Genomic DNA, 23,002 nt, shown 5'->3' on the forward strand with positions numbered 1-23,002 from the left:
AAACAGCCAATCAGAGCAGAGCTCATCATTATTATTCATGAACCTTCCAAATAAGGTAATAACAGACCATTTAATTTTAGGGACAATTCCTAGGGTTGTAAATGGACTTGTACAACCATTTCTGAAGAATTTTTGCCCTTATCTAAGCCGTATACCTTCTATGTAGATATCAGAGAACAATTTAAAATATTGTATCAAGTCATTCTATGGCACCTTTAACGTTTTTGTTTGAAAACAAAAAAGCCATTTTTTTTATAAACTTTAACTATGGCCTTATGATTTCTGTCATGTGGAAAAACGCAAACGGAATCACGGAATAGTTATAAAAATAACTAATTAATACACTACACAGTATTTCTGTAAATAAATAAATGAATATTATGGAACACACTTCAGTGTCATATGATCCTTCCACAAAATATTAAGAAGGAAAAACATTTTTTATAACCATTATTAATAACTGAGCACCAATAATAATTGAGCAGCAAATCAGCATATTTGAATAATTTCTGAAGGATCATGTAACACTGCAGACTGAAGTAATGATGAGTAATTCAGCTTTGCATAACAAGAATAAATTACATTTTAAAATATATTCAAAAAAGAAAATGGTTATTTTCTAATTGTAATATTATTTCGCAAACTGACATTTACAGAGTGTGAGAAAACAAATTGCACAATAAACAGCTTGTCAGGAAGGTCTAACTGTGATTTTTGCAGATGCTCTGAGCTCAAATATCAGCAGGCCTTCATAACATTTAATGCTTATGCTTGAATGCCTGGGGCACACTATGGAAGACAGTCCCCATGGTAACCAACACAACAGCCGGATTTCTCCATGGCAACCAAAGCACCACAGGGATACTAATGTGAGCACAAAACACAAAACTAAAGAACAAAGACTATTTGTGTCAGAGCAGAGGCTTCCACACATTAAACATTCAAACAGATCTGACTAATTTCTTTGTTTACTCTAGACAAATAATAGTTTCTTGTGATCAAGGCTGCATTTAGTTAATCAAAAATACAGTAAAACCATAATATTGTGAAATACTATATTAATATAAAATAACAGCATGTTAGAATGATTTCTGAATGATCATGTGACACTGAAGACTGGAACAATGATGCTAAAAATTCAGCTTGGGCATCACAGGAATAAATTACAATTTAACTAAAGTATATTATAGTTCCTTGTGAAAATATTCATACCCCTTAATTTTATTTACATTTTGCTGCTTCAAAGGGGTCATTTTCCACAAGTTGATATGATTCTTTAGGGTCTTAATGAAAAGTCTATACATACTTTGGTTAACATTTCTCAATGGTAGTGTAAAAAACACTCTTTTTACCTTGTCAAAATCAGCACTTTTTAGAGCGAGCTATTCTGTTGCATGTTCTTTTAAATGCTAATGAGCTCTGCTCGCCACGCCCCTCTCTGCCGTGGGATGATGAGCCGTGATGTTTACTTTAGCTGCAATTAGCCGCGTTTAGCTGCAAAACTTGCTAACTAGCCCATTATTAAGAAAGGCCATTTGCAAAGATGCATAAAATACCCTTATACTCACTTCTGCTGTGGGTGAAGCTGCATCACGAATGATTCACACGAACATAGACACATATGTAGTTCGGGAACAGCGCTTTCCTTTCAAAAACTAAAGTGACGTTAATCCTCTGCATCTTCAGTGGCTCAGATGTCGGGAGTAAATGACAACTGCTATGTTCATTATTACATCCAACAACAAAACACCTCAATCGCTTGTCTTCCCCTGTACTTGAGTCGACACAAAGGTCAGAGTCGGACTGTTTCAGCTTGGTGAGGGCGGGTCTAAGGTAAGGCGCTCATGTCAATCAAATGTGGAGTGTTGCAGTGATGTTTGTCCTTCTGTAAGTTTCTCCCATCTGCATATATGAACATGGCGCTCAAATAGTGACCATCGGCTTCTTGGTTAGCATTCTAACCAAGCCCTTCTCCATCAATTGCTCATCAGCTCTAGGAAGAGTTCAAAACCTCTTCCATTATGGATAATGGAGGCTACATGCTTCTATAAACCTTCAATGCAGCAGAATTTTTTCTGAACCCTTCTCCAGATCGGTGCCTTGACACAATCCTGTCTCTAAGCTCTACAGGCAGTTCTTTTGACCTCAGGACTTGGTTTTTTGCTCTGAAATGCATTTTCAGCTGTTAGACCTTTTATTGAAAGGTGTGTGCCTTTTTAAATCATACTCATTCAAATGAATTTGCCACAAGTCCACTTGACGTGTAGTAACATCTACAAGCAATATGAATGCTCCAGAGATCAATTTTAAGTGTCTCAGAAAAGGGTATGAATACTTATGCAGTGGAATCATTTAAATGTTTTATTTCGAATAAATTTGGAAAGCTGTTACAAACATGTTTTGTGCTTTGCCATTATGTTGTATGGAGGGTAGATTGATTTGGAAAAAAAGTCATTTAAAGCAGTTTAACATAAGACTGCAAAATAACAAAATGTGAGAAAATTAAGGGGTATGAATACTGTACTTTCGCAAGGCACTGTAAAAAGGCCAAAACACATGAAAAAATTGTTTTGTTTTGCTTTTTTTGTGAAAAAAATTTCAACAGCGTAAACGCCCCATTTTAAACCCCATATGTGAGGACTGACTAGCTTATCTACCATCTTCACTTTAATGCATTTCTTTAGTATTTTCAAAATACACCATCACAGCTGTTCCACGCTGGCTGTAGAAAATAACAGGACCGTAGAGTTAATGTGCAAACAGTCAGAGCCACATACCGTGAGAGCAGGAAGAAGAAAAAACAAAACAACTAAACAGGATATAGTATAAGAGCCATATAGCTTAACCCACAGTTCCCTTACATAAATAACAACCACAACTCAGAAAGAAAGAAGACTGTGGCACATCATTCAGAAAGGCTGCTTTTTCTCTTCTAGAATTTATAGTCTCTGCTCTTGGCCCACAAAAGAATTTTTTAGCCTCTCAAATGGTTGCATAGCAAAAGTCAAAAGAGTATCAATGCCCTGTGGTCCTCTAGACATAGTTTACCACCTTATATCATAGTGTTATGCAGTTTGTTTGTAACAAACTAAATGGTGCACAACACCTGGACCAACTTCAGGACACACTGACTGAGAAAATACAGCAGAGACTTGATATGTAGGGTTTGGAATTCACCCTTTCATGATGTTGTGCTATTTCTGCTGAATATATAAATTAAGATGAAATGCAGATTATACAGCTCATTGTCACTGCATTGCAACATCATTTAGACAACATTCCAAGTTCACCACAAATTGCTTCTTTTGAACAAACAAAAAAATACTCATAATTACTGACAGCAATTATTGGGAGTGATTACTTCACTTCCTGAAAATCTCATGTGGAGACTAGTGCTGAGAACTGTATAGCCTTGCAGGCTATATTACAGTGGTTTTGAAAAAACAATTTCATTGTCAACAAAGTAATAAAACAATATATCAGAAGTTTGGGATTTGTAATGTTTTTATGCGATTATGTGGTCATTTTGTGGAATATTATCGCAATTTAAATGAATGTTTTTCTATTTTAATATAATTTTAAAATATAATGTATTTATGTGATGCAAAGCTGAATTTTTACCATCATTACTCCAGTTTGCAGTGTTACATGATTCTTCAGAAATCATTCTAATATGCTGATTTATTACCTTTTTTGGACCTGTGATACTTTTTTCACAATTATATGATGAATAAAACATTAAAATAGAACAGCATTTATCTTTTTAAAAAGCATACCCAACCGTTCAAAGTAATTTTTTTCTTTCTTTCTTTCTTTTTTTGATAGAAATTAATACTTTTAATCAAGGATGTGTTAAATTAATTTAAAAAAGTGACAGTAAAGACTTACATTGTTAGAAAAGATTTCTATTTTGAATAAATGCTGTTCTTTTTTTATTTTTTATTCATCAAAGAATCCTAACAAAAGTATCACAGGTTTCAAAAAAATATGAAGCAGCACAACTGTTTCCAACATTGAAAATATTTATCATACACATTGACTATAAAGTGCTGCTTGAACGTTTGTAAACCCCTTTAGAATTTTGTATATTTCTGCATAAATATGACCCAAAACATCATCAGATTTTCATTTAAGTCCTGAAAGTAGGCAAAGAGAACCCAATCAAACAAGTGAGAGAAAAATTATTTCTTTGGCATTTATTTTTTGAGAAAAATGATCCAGTGTTACATATCTGTGTGTTGCAAAAGTATGTGAATCTCTTGAATTACCAGTAAACTTAAAGGTGAATTTAGAGTCTATCTGTGCAGATGTTTTTAGTCAAATCAAATGCCTGTATGTGACCCGTTTTATTTAAAGAACAGAGTCTGATCATGATTGTGGAAGTGAACCATGTCACGAAGGAGATTACTGAGGACCTCGGAAAAAGAGTTGATGTTGCTCATCAGGCTAGAAAAGGTTACAAAACCATCTCTAAAGGGTCTGGACTCCACAAATCCACAGTCAGACAGATTGTGTACAAATGGAGGAAATTCAAGACCACTGTTGTCTTCCCGAGAAGTGGTCGACCAACAAAGATCACTCCAAAGCAGAATGTGTAATAGTCTGTGAGGTTGCAAAAGTTGGATGGATGGATAGATGAAACCAAAAGAGAACTTATTGGTTTAAATGAAAAGCTATTATGTTCAGAGAAATAAACACACTGCATTACATCTTAATAATCTTATCCCATCTGTATAACATGGTGGTGGTCTTATAATGGCTTGGGCCTGCCATCATTAATGGAACAATGAATTCTGAATCATACCAGCAAATTCTAAAGGAAAACGTCAGGACATCTGTTTAAGAACAGAGTCTCAAGAGAACAGTCATGCAGCAAGACAACAACCCCAAGCACACAAGTCATTCTACCAAACAATGTTTTGAACAAAGTTAATGTTTTGCAATGGCTAAGTCAAAGTCCAGACCTTAATCCAATTAAAATGTTGTGGAAGGACCTAAGCAAGCAGTTCATAGGAGGAAACCCACCAACATCGTAGAGTTTAAGTGGTTCTGCATTAAGGATTGGGCTAAAACTCCAACATGTTATTGTACAGGACTGATCAGCATTTACATGAAACTTTGCCTTCAGTTACTGCAGCAAAAGGGGATCACACCAGATACTAAAAGCAAAGATTCACATACTTTTGCAATGCACAGATATGTAACAATGGATCACATTTCTCAATAAATAAATGACAAAGAAAATATTTTTCCTCACTTGTTTGATTGGGTTCTCTTTCTCTACTTTCAGGACTAATATAATAATCTAATGATATTTTGGGTCATATTTATGCAGAAATATAGAACACTGTATGTGACTATACACATTTGAAATCTAGTTTTTCAGGAAAATGTTTTAATACAAACATTATTCAATAATACTTAATAAATATGTTTACGTTTTTGGGAAGTCATACCACGTTACATTTTGCAACCAGAACTAACCTTACCATGTCATAAACATGTCAAATTATCTTGATTTATTAAATGATCTCAAACTATCTTTTAAGAGACTTTCTGACCTTGGCACACAGTCATGAGAGTCTTTAAAGCTGACATCACTTGTTTTATTTATTTATTTGTTTGTTTGTTTAAAATTATTGCAGAAAATTTGACAAAATATTTACTATGGTTTTCTTTTCAAGAATTTGATTCTGATTCTGTTCCAGTTAAGTGCGTTCAACTCTCAGTATTTGCATAAAATAGCATTAAACATAAAATAAGTGTTATATGCTATTTAAAATCACATTTAAAAGTAATGGTACAAAAACAGCAATTTGCACTGTGCAATTGTATTATAATGCTCATCTTCCTCTTCATTTTGTTACATCGCTTGATGGATTACTGCTTCAACAATCTATAGAAAATGCCCACAAACATCTCTTTAATAAACGTCTGTTTACCTTTATCACCTGCTTTCCATGGCGGCAATAGCATGAGGTTAATTACAGCAGGCAAATAGTGCTGAGTTTTATGATTAAGGCACAATCTATTTTAAGCCTATTTTACATAAAAATCAAGTGTGTTTGCAACCTTACAAAAATGAATCATTCCTCGACACTGCAACGTCTTGCAAGCCATGTCAGTTTCAGTTTATGCCATTGAAGGTCTTTCTGACTGCATTAAAAAGCTCTTAACTCAGCTCCATAAACTTTTATGGATACCAGCGCAGTGACTCAAGCGACCAAGATGTTAGCAGACACAATAGATTACTAGAGTCCAAAGGTAAGCTTTCTCTGCTATGAAACAATGCTCAGAAAGATCCCTTGAGCACTCTGGACTTTTCTATACTTGTATGTTTCAACTTGGGTATATATACACAAATTTACTTTCTGCTCTCACATTTCACAAACAGATAGATAGACAGACCTTCAGATGCCATAAAAAACTATTCCGTCTCCATTGTGTTTTCAAAACACTGCACTGCCTTGTGATTTAATATACCTTCTCAAACGCACTCTCAGTATCTTGTGCCAAGAGTCTGTTTGACACTCTTGACACATCTAAGCTGCCAAACACCTACTGCATTTAGTCAATTAGGAGTTGAGGCGTATTTCATCTGTCCCTTCTGGGATGTAAAACTGTACAGTAGGTTGTAGCTTCATAGTTTATTTAAAAAGGCCTCTATATCATGAACAGCTGTACAATAACATCTCACATTTTACACTGAAATAGTTAACCTCTAAATCTTGCTATATCATGCTGCATAATTTAACTGGGCTTAACAATTATTTCTGGATATTCATACACTGAGGTTTCACCGTACATTCCTAAATCCTGGGTTAGCATTAATATTTGCATATTTAAAAAGTCAGTGTCATTTATTGGATGAACGCAGCATGCATTTGCTTACATAAAGGCTCTAGCTATGTGCATCTTCCTAATATATATTGCCTATTATACTACTATCAAGTTTATCCTAATGGTCTTTTTTTAGAACAATAAATCTGGTAGGAATTAAATGACCTCTTCTTTAACCCGAATGGCATGTTTTTCATCACCTTTAGACATGTTTTTATACTCATGCATTTAAGGGTTAAGCTGGCTTGAAAAAAAGAACTTACTGATCTACTATTTAAGCTTATTACAATTTGACTTATAAGTTATTAGTATTCTTCTTCTAAGCCAAATTTTAACACCTATCTCCTCCTATAGAGCTTTCAAGCTACAACCACCAAACTTGGGTCAGACGTTCAGACTGGTCTGACTCTGTGTGCTATATCCTTTCTAACTGATTCAACTTATGGTTTTCATAAACCAGACTATCAAAACCACCAAAAATCGCATAGACTTTCACTGAGGGGGGTGAAAACTTTTATACAATGAGACATGACATGTATTTAAGCTGTCTATTGCTATAGCAAAGCTTAACAACTCTCCACTGAAAAACAGCTAAAACCAGCCTAAGCTAGTTAGGTTGGTTTTAAAGTGGTTTTGGCCATTTTTTAGCTGGTCAGGCTGGTCTTAGCTGGTCATGCTGGGAGACCTGCTAAAAGACCAACCAAGCTTAAACCAGTTAAGACTAGACAACCAACTGTGTTTTTTTTACTGAAACAACTGGTTTTAGCTGGCTCCCTGATAGCACACATACATCCGCAAGACGTATTTTGTTGAGTGTTTGCTCATCTGCAATATGTCTATAGGACGTCTCCTATTAGATGTCAAATTGACGTCTATTAGATGTCTTTAAGATGTTTATGGTTTAGAATGTATGTGGCTTTCAAGCTACAACCACCAAACTTGAAACTTGAAAATTGAACCACTAAACACTCTGTGTGCTATATCTTTTCTAACTGATTCGACTTATGGTTTTCATTAACCAGACTATCAAAATCACCCAAAATCACATTTGAGGGGTGAAAACTTTTATACAATGAGATTTAAGATGTATTCAAGCTGTCTATTGCTATAGCAAAACTTAACAACTCTCTACTGAAAAACAGCTAAAATCAGCCTAAGCTGACTGGCTGCTTTGGCTGGTCACCGAGGCTAGTTTTAAAGTGGTTTTGGCCATTTTTAAGCTGGTCAGGCTGGTCTTAGCTAGTTATGGAGACCAAGCTTAAACCAGCTAAGACTAGACAACCAACTGTGTTTTTTTACTGAAACAACTGGTTTTAGCTGGTTCCCTGATAGCACACGTACATCTGGGAGACGTCTATTTGACTATCTGCAAGACGTATTTGTTCAACTGCAATACGTCTATAGGACGTCTCCTATCAGATGTCAAATAGACGTCTATTAGATGTCTTTAAGATGTTTATGGTTTAGAATGTATGTAAAACCGACATCTTACAGACCATCTTACAGATCTTTAACAGACATCTTGCAGACGTATGTGTGCTGTCTGGGTTGTTGACTGTTTTTTTGCTGAATCAGCTGGTTTTAGTTTGTTTTTAGCTGGGGTTTTTTCATTCATGTTAACAATATGTTAAATCACCTTAAATAAACCTCGAAAAATACTAATTATGTTAGAAACATGCAAGACACATAACAATATGTTAATCATGCTAAAAACATGCAAATCATTGTAAAACATTCTAACAACATGCAAATTATGTTAAAAACAAGCTAACAACATCCTAGCAACATGCTAATCATGCCTAAATTATGCTAACAACAACATGTCAGCAGCAACTGGTTCAAACAATTGCTTCAAAAGTTCAGACTAGGCTTTCTCAAGCCAACTTCAAAGTTTGTTCTCAAACTTACTCATCTAGTTTTTAGCTATGCTTTTTATGAGTTACGCTTTGTCATTCTGACTGTATTTGTGGTGCTACAAGAAATCAGTTCTGAATATAGGTCAATCAGACATGGGAAATATTGTAAAATAACTCTTATCTTTCTTTGGAAGACAAGTCATTCAAGTCTCCTCCTTCCTAATTAAGGGCAAAGTTGAAGTGTGTAATTTCGGCACCACTAAAAGCAATAATTGTGTCAAGAAACCTATTTGATACCTGTTTGTAAAAGTTCACAACATTTTACAAAATGTATATATATTTTTTTTTTGACCGGAAATGACACAGGCTTCTCCCAAAAGATAATCAGACAATGTTCAAGACACATCATTGTGGGAAAAAATATTACTCAACTTTTATTTACATTTGAACAAAAAGTGGCATGTCCAAAATTATTTATACCCTTCTCAATAATCAATAGAAAAACCTTTTTTTTTTTTTTTTTTTTTTTTTTACAGCAATCAAACACTTCCTGTAATTGCTGACCAGCTTTTTGCATGTCTCCTTGCCATCACCCTGATCTTTAGCTCCCTCCACAGATTCTCAATTGGATTTAAGTCAGGACTGCAAAACGTTAATGTTTTTGTCTGCTAACCATTTCTTCACCACTTTTGCTGTGTGTTTTGGGTTGTTGTCATGCTGAAATGTCCACTGGTGCCCAAGGCCAAGTTTCTCTGCAGACTGCCTGATGTTGTTGTTGAGAATTTTGATGTATTGCTCCTTTTTCATGGTGCTGTTTTGCTGTGATTAGGTTCCCTGGTCCACCAGCCAAAAAAACACCCCCAAACATTAGGTTCCCACCGCCATGTTTGACAGTGGGGATGGTGTTCTTAGGGTTGAAGGCTTCTCCTTTTTTACGCCAAATGAAGGCAACATCATTGTGGCCAAACAATTCAATTTTTGTTTCATCTTGTTTTCATAAAACAGAAGACAAGAAGTCTTCTTCTTTGTCTAGATGAGCATTTGCAAAGGCCAAGCGGGCTTTTGTGTGCCTTATCTGGAGAAGTGGTGTCCTCCTTGGTCTGCGTCTGTGGAACACAGCGGTGTGCAGTGTCTGTTGGACTGTCTGCCTTGAGATGTTGCCACCAGCAGAGCCCAGATTCATCAGGATGGCCTTGGTGGTGATCCTAGGATTCTCTTTAACCTCTCTCACTATCCTCCTGGCCAGCACAGGTGTCACTTTTGGCTTCCGACCACGTCCTCTTGAGATTTTTCACAGTGTGGATCGTCTTGTATTTTTTAATAATATTTTGCACTGTAGCAATGCGCAGCCACAGGTCCTCAGTGAGCTCCTTTGTCTTAGCCATGACTGTCCACAAACCAACAGCAGAGAGCTTCTGTTTTTCACCTTAAAACAGCTGTTCCCAATGAATCAAGGTATGCTTTAGAACAGCTTGGACTATTTGGAATGGTACAGAACTTTGGATTTTCCAATAGACTGTGACAGTTTGCAAAGGGTATGAATAATTTTGGACATGCCACTTTTTGTTCAAATGTAAATAAAAGCTGAGAAATGTTTTTTTTTTTCCACAATGATGCCTCTTGTACATCGTCTTATTACCTTTTGGGAGACGTCTGTGTCATTTCCGGTCAAAAAAAACTTGCTGGTTGAATAAAAGTAACTTTTTCGACTGTATATAAATACACACACATGCATGTATATATTTAAAAAATGTGTGTTTATATATTTAAAAAATGTATATATGTGACCCTGGACCACAAAACCAGTCTTAAGTCGCTGGGGTATATTTGTAGCAATAGCCAAAAATACATTGCATGGGTCAAAATTTTTGATATTTCTTTTATGCCAAAAATCATTAAGAAATTAAGTAAAGTTCATGTTCCATGAAGATTTTTTGTAAAATTCCTACTGTAAACATATCAAAATGTAATTTTTGATTTGTAATATGCATTGTTAAGAACCTAATTTGGACAACTTTAAAGGTGATTTTCTCAGTCTTTTTGATTTTTTTTGCATCCTCAGATTTCTGATTTCAAATAGATGTATCTCGGCCAAATATTGTCCTATCCTAACAAACCATACATCAATAGAAAGCTTATTTCTACAAAGACTTTTATTTTAGACACGATTAATTGCGATCGGTTGACAGCACTTATGTATTAATTCAACAAATTTGATAATAATAATACTATTCCTTTTAGCTTAAGACTGGCCAGAAGTCATGAGATTATATTGTAGTCTGACAGCACTATTGACAGCAACATATATTGAAAAGAGAAACAAATTCAAAATGAAAAAAATCTCAGCATATAGTTTTGTACAAAAAAGAGTAGGATTTTTCCAGATGATATTTCATTTTGTTTTTGTAAAGTAAAGTAACAAATGAATAAATGAACATTGTATTACCTTTAATAAAATGTATATGTTTGTGTATTTTTCCCTTTCTTTTTGAAATAGTTTTTCTGTCCTTGGCAGCAAAAAAAAAACACACACACAAAAAAATCCCAGTTTATATGACCAGTGCTGACTCAGAGTTAACCAGTCTTCATACGACGTATGAATGACCTTTTGTCTTGATTTGCGCTGTGCTGCTGGAAGAAGATCTCACAACCAACCGCATGACACAAAGTTCGGTCAGCTGGTCAGCTGGAGTCATCCGTACCTAAGGTAGCCTTTCCTTCACCCCCATCGCTTGGGGTCGCCTCTAAAAGAAGGTCTCATTCACCATCTCTGTATCATCGCCAGCTGCGTCAGTCAAACAAACCAACAGCCCATCGAGTCACGGGCCAGCACTTGTAACATTTGCATCATCAATGCATCACTGGCTCATTTGTTTATCTCCAGAAGAAGCCTGGAGAATGGACAACTTGAATATGCCGTATTCAGATTTACTCTAGGGTCCAACTGAGCATGTAATAACTGTATCACACAGGCTTCGGTTTTGTTGTGGTGGGAATGAAAGGTGGACAAGTGCCAATTGCATAAATAGGATAAAAACGCAACCACATGCACATTGGATCATATTAAGTATAAAAAGTAAACAAGCATTTGTCAGGAATGACAGACAGACTGCTAACCGAGGAACAGACACACATTTAGCCGTTAGGTTTACACAGAGATGATCTCCATACATGGGATGGAAACAGTAAATGCATGTTGTTCAGCCTCTTAGGGGCAGGATTTCTCTATCCAACCAGCATTTCCTTTTTCCACCTCATAGTCTGTAATAATAAACCATTAACTTTGCACTGGCACAACAGAAAACGTTTGTTTTCTACATATCAGCCATGTTGTCTACACAAAAACAATACATTTAACGCTTGCAATCAATCACTGTGAAAAAACCTTTAAGCACAAAGCGCCAGCTAACCAAATGGAAATGCACATTTGAATTTGAATAAAAAACAACCTACAGTTATGTATTTCTACACCACATTCATCCATGCTTTAAGCTAGACTACTTTTAAAACTTTTTGTTTTCTGTTTTGCTTTCTGCTTTCTATTCAAATAATTCAGAAAAAAAAAATTAGGAACTGTTAGCAGTTTTTTTAACATTAGTAACTGTTTCTTAAACAGCAAATCAGCATATCTGAATCATTTCAGAAAGATCATGTGACACTAAAGAAATGCGAAAATTCAGCTTTCCATAGTAAGTAATTACATTTTAAAAACACAAATCATTTTAAAATTGCCTTTTAATTGTAATAATATTTCATTACATCACTATTGCTATTATTAGTAGTACTTCATAATATTACTAAATTTTACCAACCCCAAATCATGTAATTTTTTTAATATGCCAATGTGCCTTACAAGACTTTTCATTTGGGTTCTACTTTATTTATAACCTTCATTAATAACATTATTATATATTTGTCTAATTAATGATATTTAAGCATTACATAATTATTTGTAAATGGAAATGTCATAAAACCCACACATTTGTGACCCTGGACCACAAAACCAGTCTTAAATAGCACGGGTATATTTGTAGTAATAGCCAAAAATACATTGTATGGGTCAAAATGATCTTTATTTTTCTTTTATGACAAAAACCATTAGGATATTAAGTTTAGAATGTTTCATGAAGATATTTCCTACCGTGAACATATCAAAACTTCATTTTTGATTAGTAATATACATTGCTAAGAACAATTATAAAGGTGAATTTCTAAATATTTTGATTTTTTTCCCCCTTTTTTCTAGCACCCTCAGATTTTCAAGTAGTTTGTTATGATAGTGTATCATAACAAATTAATACATCAATGGAAATTTCCTTATGTAAACATATCAAAAATAAATTTTTGATTAGTAATATGCATTGCTTAGAACTTCACTTGGACAATTATAAAGGTGATTTTCTTAATATTTTGATTTTTTTTTTTTCTTTTTTTTTTTGCACCCTCAGATTTTCAAATAGTTTATGATAGTATATCATAACAAATCAATACATCAATGTAAATGTCCTACCATAAACATATTAAAACTTAATTTTCAATTAGTAATATGCATTGCAAAGAACTTTATTTGGACAATTATAAAGGTGATTTTTCCTCCCTTTTTTGCACTCTCAGATTTTCAAGTAGTTTATGATAGTATATCATAACAAATCAATGCAAATTTTCTACCGTAAACATATCAAAACTTAATTTTCAATTAGTAATATGCATTGCCAAGAACTTCATTTGGACAATTATAAAGGTGATTTTTCCTCCTTTTTTTTTTTTGCACCCTCACATTTTCAAATAGTTTATGATTATATCATAACAAATCAATACATCAATGGAAATTTTCTACCGTAAACATATCAAAACTTAATTTTTAATATGCATTGCTAAGAACTTAATTTGGACAATTATAAATGTGATTTCTGATTTTTCTTTTTTTTTTTCAACCTCAGATTTTTAAGTAGTTTGTTATATCATAACAAATCAATACATCAATGGAAAGCTTATTTATTATGTATACATTACAAAAAATTAAGCCTTATGACTCGTTTTGTAGTCCAGGGTCACATTTATATGTCCACATCTGATGTTAAGCATCACAATTAGTTTGCTTATGACAGGCTATTTATCAAAACGAACTGATGCATTATTAATGAAAGTGAAAGGGTTGACTTTTTTAAAAGTACAAGTTTGCCTAATTGTTAGTAATAATTATCGTATTATTATTAATGATAAAACTTAGAACATCATAGATTTGAGGGTGTGCTCTTTTGACAAGGTGCAGCATGAACACATGTAACAACTATGTAATAACACTTCAGCAAACACACACGGAAGCACTCAGAATACCTTGGGAAATTTTTAGCAACTACCCAGAACACCTTGACATCTTAACCAATACTAGTAGTTGTCAGTGAGTTTCGAATGTAAGCGCCATTCAGAAAATGTAAAAACAGAGATGTAATATGATTTTCATACGAACATGTTGATCATTCTTGTGATTAAACACATTCCTAACTGTCATTCAAAGCAACGGGAACATATTTCACAACTTGACAACAACATCAACGCAGATTCGAAAACTCCTTCAAAACCGAAACGGTGAATCCCAAAGAGCGCAAGTCAGAAAATTCCCGCGAAATATGCAAACGCGCTCACCTTTTTAAAGATACACTTCAAATTTCTTTATCTCGGATCCCTGCTTTGCTAAGAAACATATTTATTAAGGCATCTGCCAAAATAATATCGACACTGAACAGTTAAGATGAACCTACCATGACTTTCACAGTTGGCACGCTCTCTAAAGTAACAGAAGTGCTTCCATCTGCAGTAATAACGCTTCTAATGTCAGAAGAAGTTAGTGGAGAGTGAATAGAAGAGGTCAGGTGTGATGCTCTCTCACCTGTGCAGGGTCGCTTTCACCTGTGCCGACGGTGGCCATGTTGAAGTAGATCCCAAAGCAACTGTACACATTGAAATATGTGCCCTAGTGTGCAGCAACTTCCTGCTCTGTCCATTGGCTGTGTTCCTGAAAAAATATGTATCCCATCATGTAATAACTCTCAGAAAACTTCCTGTTTCATGCGGCGAATGCTTTCGAGAAACCATTATGAGAATATAATATATACAATAGGGATATGATATGGCAGCGTGCTAAAGAAAGTTCGAAGTTCTGAATTGATGTCTAGGGTGGCTATTGAAGAGCAATAAATAATAAAACAAAGTGATACGAATGTTTCAATATGAAACATTATCATTAAGCACGATTGTACATTAGTAAACATTAGTTTTGTATTGACTAAGTTATGTTTCCATATTTACCTTCCATAATGTTTATGCTGTTGGGTTTTATTCACACTGAGCAGAGTAGTAATCCGATTTGATCTTCAAAAATCATTCTGTAGCATTATTGTACATGTCTTTTTGCATTAACAGATGACTTTTGCAAAGTTGAATAATTTTTTTCGTTTAAAGTTAAGGGATTTGAGTTATTTTTGTTCTTTAATGAACACTAGATGGCGCCATTGTTATACATTTCTAGTTCTTGACATTTCATTGACTCTTCTGCTATATCACTGTGGGGGAATTTGGATCTGGAAACCGGGGCTAGTTGTCACAAGTGTGTGTGCATGTGGTTTAGGTGTGCCCTACATTATGAGGACAAAATGTCTCCACAAAGATGGCGATATCCAAGTTTCATCCAGTTTCAACTTAAAAACTTAAGTTTAGCAGCTGCCTTAACATTTTAAGTTAAATCAACTAAAATTTATTGTAAAACGTTAAAATGACTTGTAGTTTTAAGCTGATTTAACCTTAAATTTTAAGGCAGCTGCTGAACTTTTTACAGTGTACAGAATGAAGTTTATTAAAAATCTAAAAATACAGAAAGTTTTGTGTGAGGGTAGAGGGGGTAGAAAATTCAGTTTGTATAGTATAAAAACCATTACGCCAATGGAATGTTCCCATAAAACATGGAAACCTAACATGTACATTTTTTGTTTAGTCATATATTTAATATGGGTAAGCAAGTTCTTGGCTAACAAAAACACAATGCACAAATTAAGGTCAAATAATATGTAAAATATACATTTTGTCATGTATTTAAAATGGGTAAAGAACATAATGTGACACAATAGGGTCAACTATTATGAAGGTAGATTTTATAATGGGGCAAGATGTCACACAGGTGTTATATTACTTTCAAATTCTTTATGCAAAATATTTTTATATTGCTTTTTTTATTGCTTTTTCAGAAATGATATTTGGTGTTTTCTAATCGTTATATGGTTTAATTTTTTCTAAAAAGTCTACAATAGATTATTTCATGCCATTATTTCATTTCAACTTCAAGCATGTTGTTGCAAAATGGAAGTTTAATTTACTTTTTTTTTCTTCTGATGTCAATATTGGCAGAAATACTCAAACAAACTCTCAATGAGAAATAACCAGTGGGTTAAAAAACTGTGACAACTAGCCCCGGCCTTGCTTTTAGTTTATACAGTAGTAATGTGAGTTTCTGTTTGCATACTGAGTGTTGTAAAAGGACTGTCAACATGGTAATATAACTTAAACTTTAAGTAAATAAATGTAAAAAGGAAACATAGTTTGATCAGTGCTGAGTAAACAAAAAGACCTCTGAGTCTCTATTGGAATAATATTTGTTCTACAGGCGAATTGTTCTTTAAAATACCAGGAACATGTTCCAGCAACGGAAGACATTCATGGCAGCAAAGTCTTAAAGGTGTTGAATTACAGTGAAGCAGTCTTCATGTCTGCAGAGGAAACCAACCATGACAATCATTGCAATCACCCAAACTCTCAAACCCCCAGTATAAAAATGCATGACATTTTCAACAACATGAGAGTTTGTATGACTTTATATCAGAGTTGCAAGATTATAACTCGAACCTGCAAGATACAGAACAAGCACATTTAAGAAGAAAAGCCAAAATTGTGAGATAAAAACTTGCAAATGTGAGGAAAAAAAATCAGAATTGCAAGGTGAATTTATAATTTTTAAGAAAAAGGTCAGAATTCTGAGTTTACATCTTACATTCTGTTTATACCTTACAAGTCAGACCTGAGTAAAAAAAGGTCTGAATTGTTAAATTAAACTCAGAATTGTGAATAAACAAGTCAGATTTGTAAAATAAAAAGCCACCTTTTTAAATCCATAAGCTTCAATAAATTATAATAGAATGTTAAGTCATATTTAACTACACATATAACCCACCCACACTCTTAAAAATAAAGGTGCTTCAAATGGTTCTTCAAGCAATGCCACAGAAGAACCATTTTTGGTTCCACAAAGAACCATTCAGTCAAAGGTTCTTTAAAGAACCATTTCTTGCTTACCTTTTCATAATCTGAAGAACTTTATTTGCCACAGTACCTATTGTGAAACAGAAAAGTTCTTTAGATGTTCAGAGGTTCTTTATGGAACCATTTAGACAAAAAGGTTCTTCTATGGCAGGGGTGGGAAACGTTGATCCTGGAGAGCCGGTAAAAAGTTTTCACCAGATTAAACTTAAAAACTTAAGTTCAGCAGCTGCCTTAAAATTTGAAGTTAAATCAACTTAAAACTGCAAGTCATTTTAACTCATTACAATAAAAAATAATTGATTTAACTTGTGAGTTGAAATGACTTAAAGGAGTAGTTCACTTTCAGAACAAAAATTTACAGATAATGTACTCACCCCCTTGTCATCCAAGATGTTCATGTCTTTCTTTCTTCAGTCGTAAAGAAATATGTTTTTTGAGGAAAACATTTCAGGATTTCTCTTCATATAATGGACTTCTATGGTGCCCCAGAGTTTGAACTTCCAAAATGCGGTTTAAATGCAGCTTCAAAGGGCTCTAAATGATCCCAGCCAAAGAGGAAGAGTCTTATCTAGTGGAACGATTGATTATTTTCTAAAAACATTTTCAATTTATATACTTTTTAATCTCTACACAGAGTACACGGAGCTAGACAAGACAAGCATTTGAGGTTAAAAAGTATATAAATTGTATTTATTTAAGAAAATAACCGATTGTTTTGCTACATAAGTACCTTCTTTCCTTGGCTGTGATGGTTAGAGCCCTTTGAAGCTGCATTTTGGAAGTTCAAACAATGAGGCACCATAGAAGTCCATTATATGGAGAGAAATCCTGAAATGTTTTCCTCGAAAAACATCATTCCCTTACGCCTGAAGAAAGAAAGACATGAACATCTTGGATGACAAGGGGGTGAGTACATTATCTGTAAATTTTTGTTTTGAAAGTGAACTACTCCTTTAAGTTGATTTAACTTAAAATTTTAAAGCAGCTGCTAAACTTAAGTTGAAACTGGTGAAAACTTTTTACAGTGTGCAAAGTTTAGCTCCAACCCTAATCAAACACACCTGAACAAGCCAATCAAGGATGTTGGTATTTTTTTCAGGGTTGGAGCTAAACACTGCAGAGACACCGGCTCTCTCTAGAAAAAATGTTCCCCACCCCTGTTCTATGGCATCGTGGAGCACCATTTAAGAGTGTATAAGACCTGCAGTACCTTGTTTGACCCCCAGGGGTCTGCAAATACCTAAATGTACAGCCCTAAAAACAGAGAACACAGAACAGATGAAGAGAAATATATCCACGACATAATTTCCTGAAGTACTGTTGACAAGTTTTTAAAAAACAAGATATATCAGGATAAAAAGAGCAAATTGTCTAATTTCTGCAAAACCCCTTTGCATTGCAAACATCAAGCAAATTTCATCATGTACTTGCATAAATCATTTAGACACATGCATTATGCCTTAATTGCACTTTACTCACATACAAATATAATTATATTTTATTCATGAATAAACTTTGTTTGTCTTACCTAGGCTGCCATTTAAAGGATAGACACGCCAGTAAAAAGCCTGTCTTGGGACACGTGGCTACTGCTGGACACTGCCTAGGCCAAGGAATTATATGTCCAGTATCCAGATGGGACAGCATGGAGTGTGAATACGGGATAAATCCAGGGAGGTTTGTAAATGTGGCTACTTGCACATCAGCCTTACGTAACATGTCTCTGGACAGATTTTGCAGGGGCACAATCAAACAGGGCTTGGCTTTTGCCATCTGTTTACCCCTTTGAGATTGATCATTGCAGTTTCGGCTGGTTGTATTCCACCAGAGCAGTCTTTGTGTGGACAGAAGAATGAATCAGTTTGTTATTTCAAAGACTGATGTTCCTAGCTCTTTGAATTCTGTTTGTATGGTTGAGTGTTTAACAAAAATGAATAATCATGTTGATAACTGTCTGAGGGCATGAATTATAAACGGGGAACAGAAATATATAAGACCATGTTATTTTTATTCAAACATGACAGCAACAAACTAAAAAGGTAAGGGGGATAAAATAAATTAAATATATTAAAAGTGAGAATGTCTATAAATGGGTGTAAATGAGAATAGGAATAATAATATTTGTTCTTACTCTTTCCATAAACAAATTTCTTCTTTAGTATATTGCAAAATGTGCATTAAATTCTGTGTGAACAGTTTCTGTGTACCGTTAACCATTAGAGAGAAAAAAACATTAACCATTAACCATTTCCAATGTAACTCAACCGTCATCATCACACAGCTGCTACTGCTCGTTAAACAGATATATTTCCCTAAATACACATATTTACAATTTCTGAGTCCCTTTTGTATAAATGACCACGTTCTGAAATACTTTTTAAATTTACATTTAAATCAGCGGACAAAATTATTACACAGACAAACCATCTCTATAGCCTATGAACAGAGCTGGGGAGATGACTTACAATTTGTAATCCATTACTGATTCCAAATTGCATGACAAAAATTGTAGTCACCAATGTAATCCATTACATTACACATTTTAGGTAATATAATCAGACTACTTTTAGATTACTTTTAGATTACCTTTTATCTAACTCTTTTATCACATTGATGTAAACAGCATAATCTTGTACCATAATGTTGTAAAAATAGAGTGAGAAAATATATTCCATTTGTTGTTATTAACAAGTGCATTAAACATTATATTACTTAAAGGTTTGCAAACTGTTTCGCAAAGGAACTACAGGGGGTTTGTGAGTTTAATGAAAGGCTAACAAGTAATTAAATCATGAAAATGTCAAATTAAAATAATTCATTTTAAAATAACTATCAAATTAATACACTTACTAAAAAAGATGAAACCTGCAAGTCATATGACCATTAACCAATGTCAGAGAACAGTGAACGTGCAAATGCGATACTTAAAGGCTGTATCAGCGATTTCAAGCATGAAACATAAAGTGTCACATTCAGCTTACCTTTCTTCACGATCCGCTCGCTGTCTGCCCCATAAATCGGCTGTAAAAAAAAAAAAAAAAAAAAACACGCTTCTCTGTGGTCAGCCTAGGGTCCGAGATATGCCAAAAAAACAATCGGTGCTACCAACCATTCCACAGAAAAACAAACAGTGTTCCAACCAATCACCCTCAGGGGCTTTATGTTTGAGCATAAACAACATCTGCAAAGTTACGACACTCAAAGTTCAATGCAAAGGGAGATTGACCACCCCTTTAAAGGAGTAGTTTACTTTCAGAACAAAAATTTACGGATCATGTACTCACCCCCTTGTCATCCAAGAACCATGTCTTTCTTTCTTCAGTCATGAAGAAATAGTGTTTTTTGAGGAAAACATTTCAGGATTTCTCTCCATATAATGGACTTCTATGGTGCCCCCGAGTTTGAACTAACAAAATGCAGTTTAAATGCAGCTTCAAAGAGCTCTAAATGATCCCAGCTGAGGAAAAAGGGTCTATTTTTTAAAAACATTTACAACATTTAAAACAGCATTTGAGGTTAAAAAGTATATAATTTGGAATTTTTTTTTTTCATTTTGCTAGATAAGACCCTTCTTTTCTCGGTTGTGATCGTTTAGAGCCATTTGAAGCTGCATCTTGGAAGTTCAAACTCGGGGGCACCATAGAAGTCCATTATATGAAGAGAAATCTTGAAATGTTTTACTGAAAAAACATAATTTCCTTACGACTGAAGAAAGAAAGACATGAACATCTTGGATGACAAGGGGGTGAGTACATTATCTATAATTATTTGTTCTGAAAGTGAACTACTCTTTTAATGTAAATATATTATGTGAAAGATGTTCAGATGACACAAAGTTTGAGAATGTCTGCAAATAAGAAATAACAAGAATTTGTGAATTTTAATGAGCCTTTTCAATAATACATAATAATGTATTATAAAAATGAATGTTCATCAGTAGTTGATGCAGTGTTGAAACACTTCTTAAATGCTTAGCAAACAAGTTGTTTGACTACAAATACATAAGAAATTTGAGCTTATATGTTTTGACATTGACTTTCACATTTGTGAAGACATACCTGATTTTTCAGGAGAAACAAAAAGGACAAGCAAATTTCCTCAGTTGTAGCTTGTTAGCGTTTGAAGTAAACAATTTGTTTTAAACTTGCCTGAAAGGTGCAAGTAGGTACTACATACATACAAAAGCAAATTTAATATTTTGTGCGATTAGATTACATGTCGATACAAACAGAGACGAAATCGTGCCGGTGACACGAATGACGAGAACTGGGCTATGGAAGGCCAAAAGGGCCAAATACATGTGAATTTTAATGTGACAACCACTCGTTAAATATGCATATTTCACGTGTTAACAACACGTGTGGGAAACCAGCGTGATAAGTACGCGTTTTCAACGTGTTAAATACGCGTGAAATACACCCTAAAAAAAATCAGTTTGAACGGGTTCCCAGCAAACACATTTTACGTTGTGGCAATGTCTGTGCAACGTTAAATTTTTACAAAGGCAATGTCGCCGTTTACGTGCTCGCAACATTGTAACAATGTAGAAATGTAAGATGCGAAAGGGCTGTAGCAACGTTTTTGCGCAACATTCATACATTTTTAAGCCAGATTATAAATATTGCCCTTTCTGAGATCTCCTTCAGAGATGGCCCTGAACCGTGGTTAAATGGTAACATTGTGACAACGTAGTAACAACCTGAACGACACAACGTAGAACCAACAACCTTTTAGCCATGTTGTTACAATATTGCTAAAAGGTTGGCTATGTTGAGGCAACGTTCTGTGTTTGTCGGGTTAGTGTCACTGGCTTCTGAAAACTTGGGACAATCCATTTCTGTGTGCTTAGGGGGGTGTACGCTTAGAGGGGTGATGCACTTGCCCCGAACGCACAATGTTCGCCTTGCATCTTGAAAAAATGAAACTCAAGCAGGAAATTTGCATGATGCGTTGTCGTGCAGGCCAATCAATAAAGAACTTATTGACGTGCGGTTTGACAAGTCTGGTTATTTACATAAGTGACGTGAAAAAAAGGCGATGTGAATATTCGCTTAGCTTTGTCATTTGAATTTACTTTGCGATCAATAAAAAGTATGTTCTATGAATATACTATAAATATGGGTACTAGTATGAATGAAATTTGGACATTCTACATCCGCCATGTTGTTACTGTCACATGATCTACCTGCATCAGTTGCATTGCTTCTCTGCCATTCATAATCCTCTCTCTCGTGGCCTCATGAGGCCTCCATCAAACAAAGCCACTAGTAGGTAAATCTGCAACCTTTAGTCAAAAAAGCATAACAGCTATGTGGGGAAGGAGACCAGAGGTCATTGTACGATTGGCTGAGATGCCTCACGTGATCCAAAGTAAGTTAGCTGTTATACTTTCTCCAATGGCAAGTACCACAGACCCTCACATCTTCAGAATCCGGGTGGAAGTAGTAGGTCATCCAAGTACTTTTTGCCTACTGTTTTTCAAGTACTATACATTTGGACATACTACTTACCTCACATACTATTTTTCGCATACTTGGAAGTATGCGATTTCTTTTTTTCCTGTTTCATCATAAATTAGTTATTAAAAAATTACCATTGTTATTTAGGGCTGCCTCCTAGTAGTCAACTAACCGTTAGTTGACGAGAAGAGGCTTGGTCAACCAAAATAAAGTGGCAAAGTCACACATTCCGTGACGGACAGCTCATTAATGGCTAGTCTATATGGTAATATAATACATTGGACAGAACATCCAAATGCTCATGTAACGGAGGTCAGCCAGTAGGTGCTGTGCAGGTAAACCTCACTTCCCGATCTCAAGAAACACACTAGCGACTGATGCTAAAGGTTGCAGCCTTTAGCCTCCATGTTAGTGCGTCTGAATCCCGTGCCAGAGACCTGGGTTCGAGACCCGCTCGGAGCAGGTGCGGTAGGACCCGGGTGTGAGGGGTTACATTGGTGCCATGACCCGGATGGGAGTGAGGTTTATGGGGGTGAG

General features: G+C 34.9%; 1 protein-coding gene across 13 annotated transcripts in view; it reads right to left on the minus strand.

Moving 5' to 3' along the window:
* The window catches only part of ank3b (ankyrin 3b), a 253,156-nt gene extending 238,448 nt beyond the window's left edge, over window positions 1–14,708 (minus strand). For 9 of the 13 annotated variants that reach the window (XM_073827684.1, XM_073827681.1, XM_073827685.1 and 6 more), the window contains exon 1: window positions 14,587–14,702. In XM_073827684.1, coding sequence (XP_073683785.1) covers window positions 14,587–14,625 — 39 coding nt within the window. In that variant the 5' untranslated portion in view covers window positions 14,626–14,702. Of the gene's footprint in view, window positions 1–14,586 lie in introns of all 13 variants that reach the window. The other 4 variants (XM_073827683.1, XM_073827680.1, XM_073827676.1 and 1 more) reach the window with 4 other exon arrangements.
* Between the last annotated feature and the right edge of the window lie 8,294 nt (window positions 14,709–23,002).

Source organism: Garra rufa, chromosome 22, assembly GCF_049309525.1.
Source record: "Garra rufa chromosome 22, GarRuf1.0, whole genome shotgun sequence".
Lineage (NCBI taxonomy): Eukaryota > Metazoa > Chordata > Actinopteri > Cypriniformes > Cyprinidae > Garra > Garra rufa.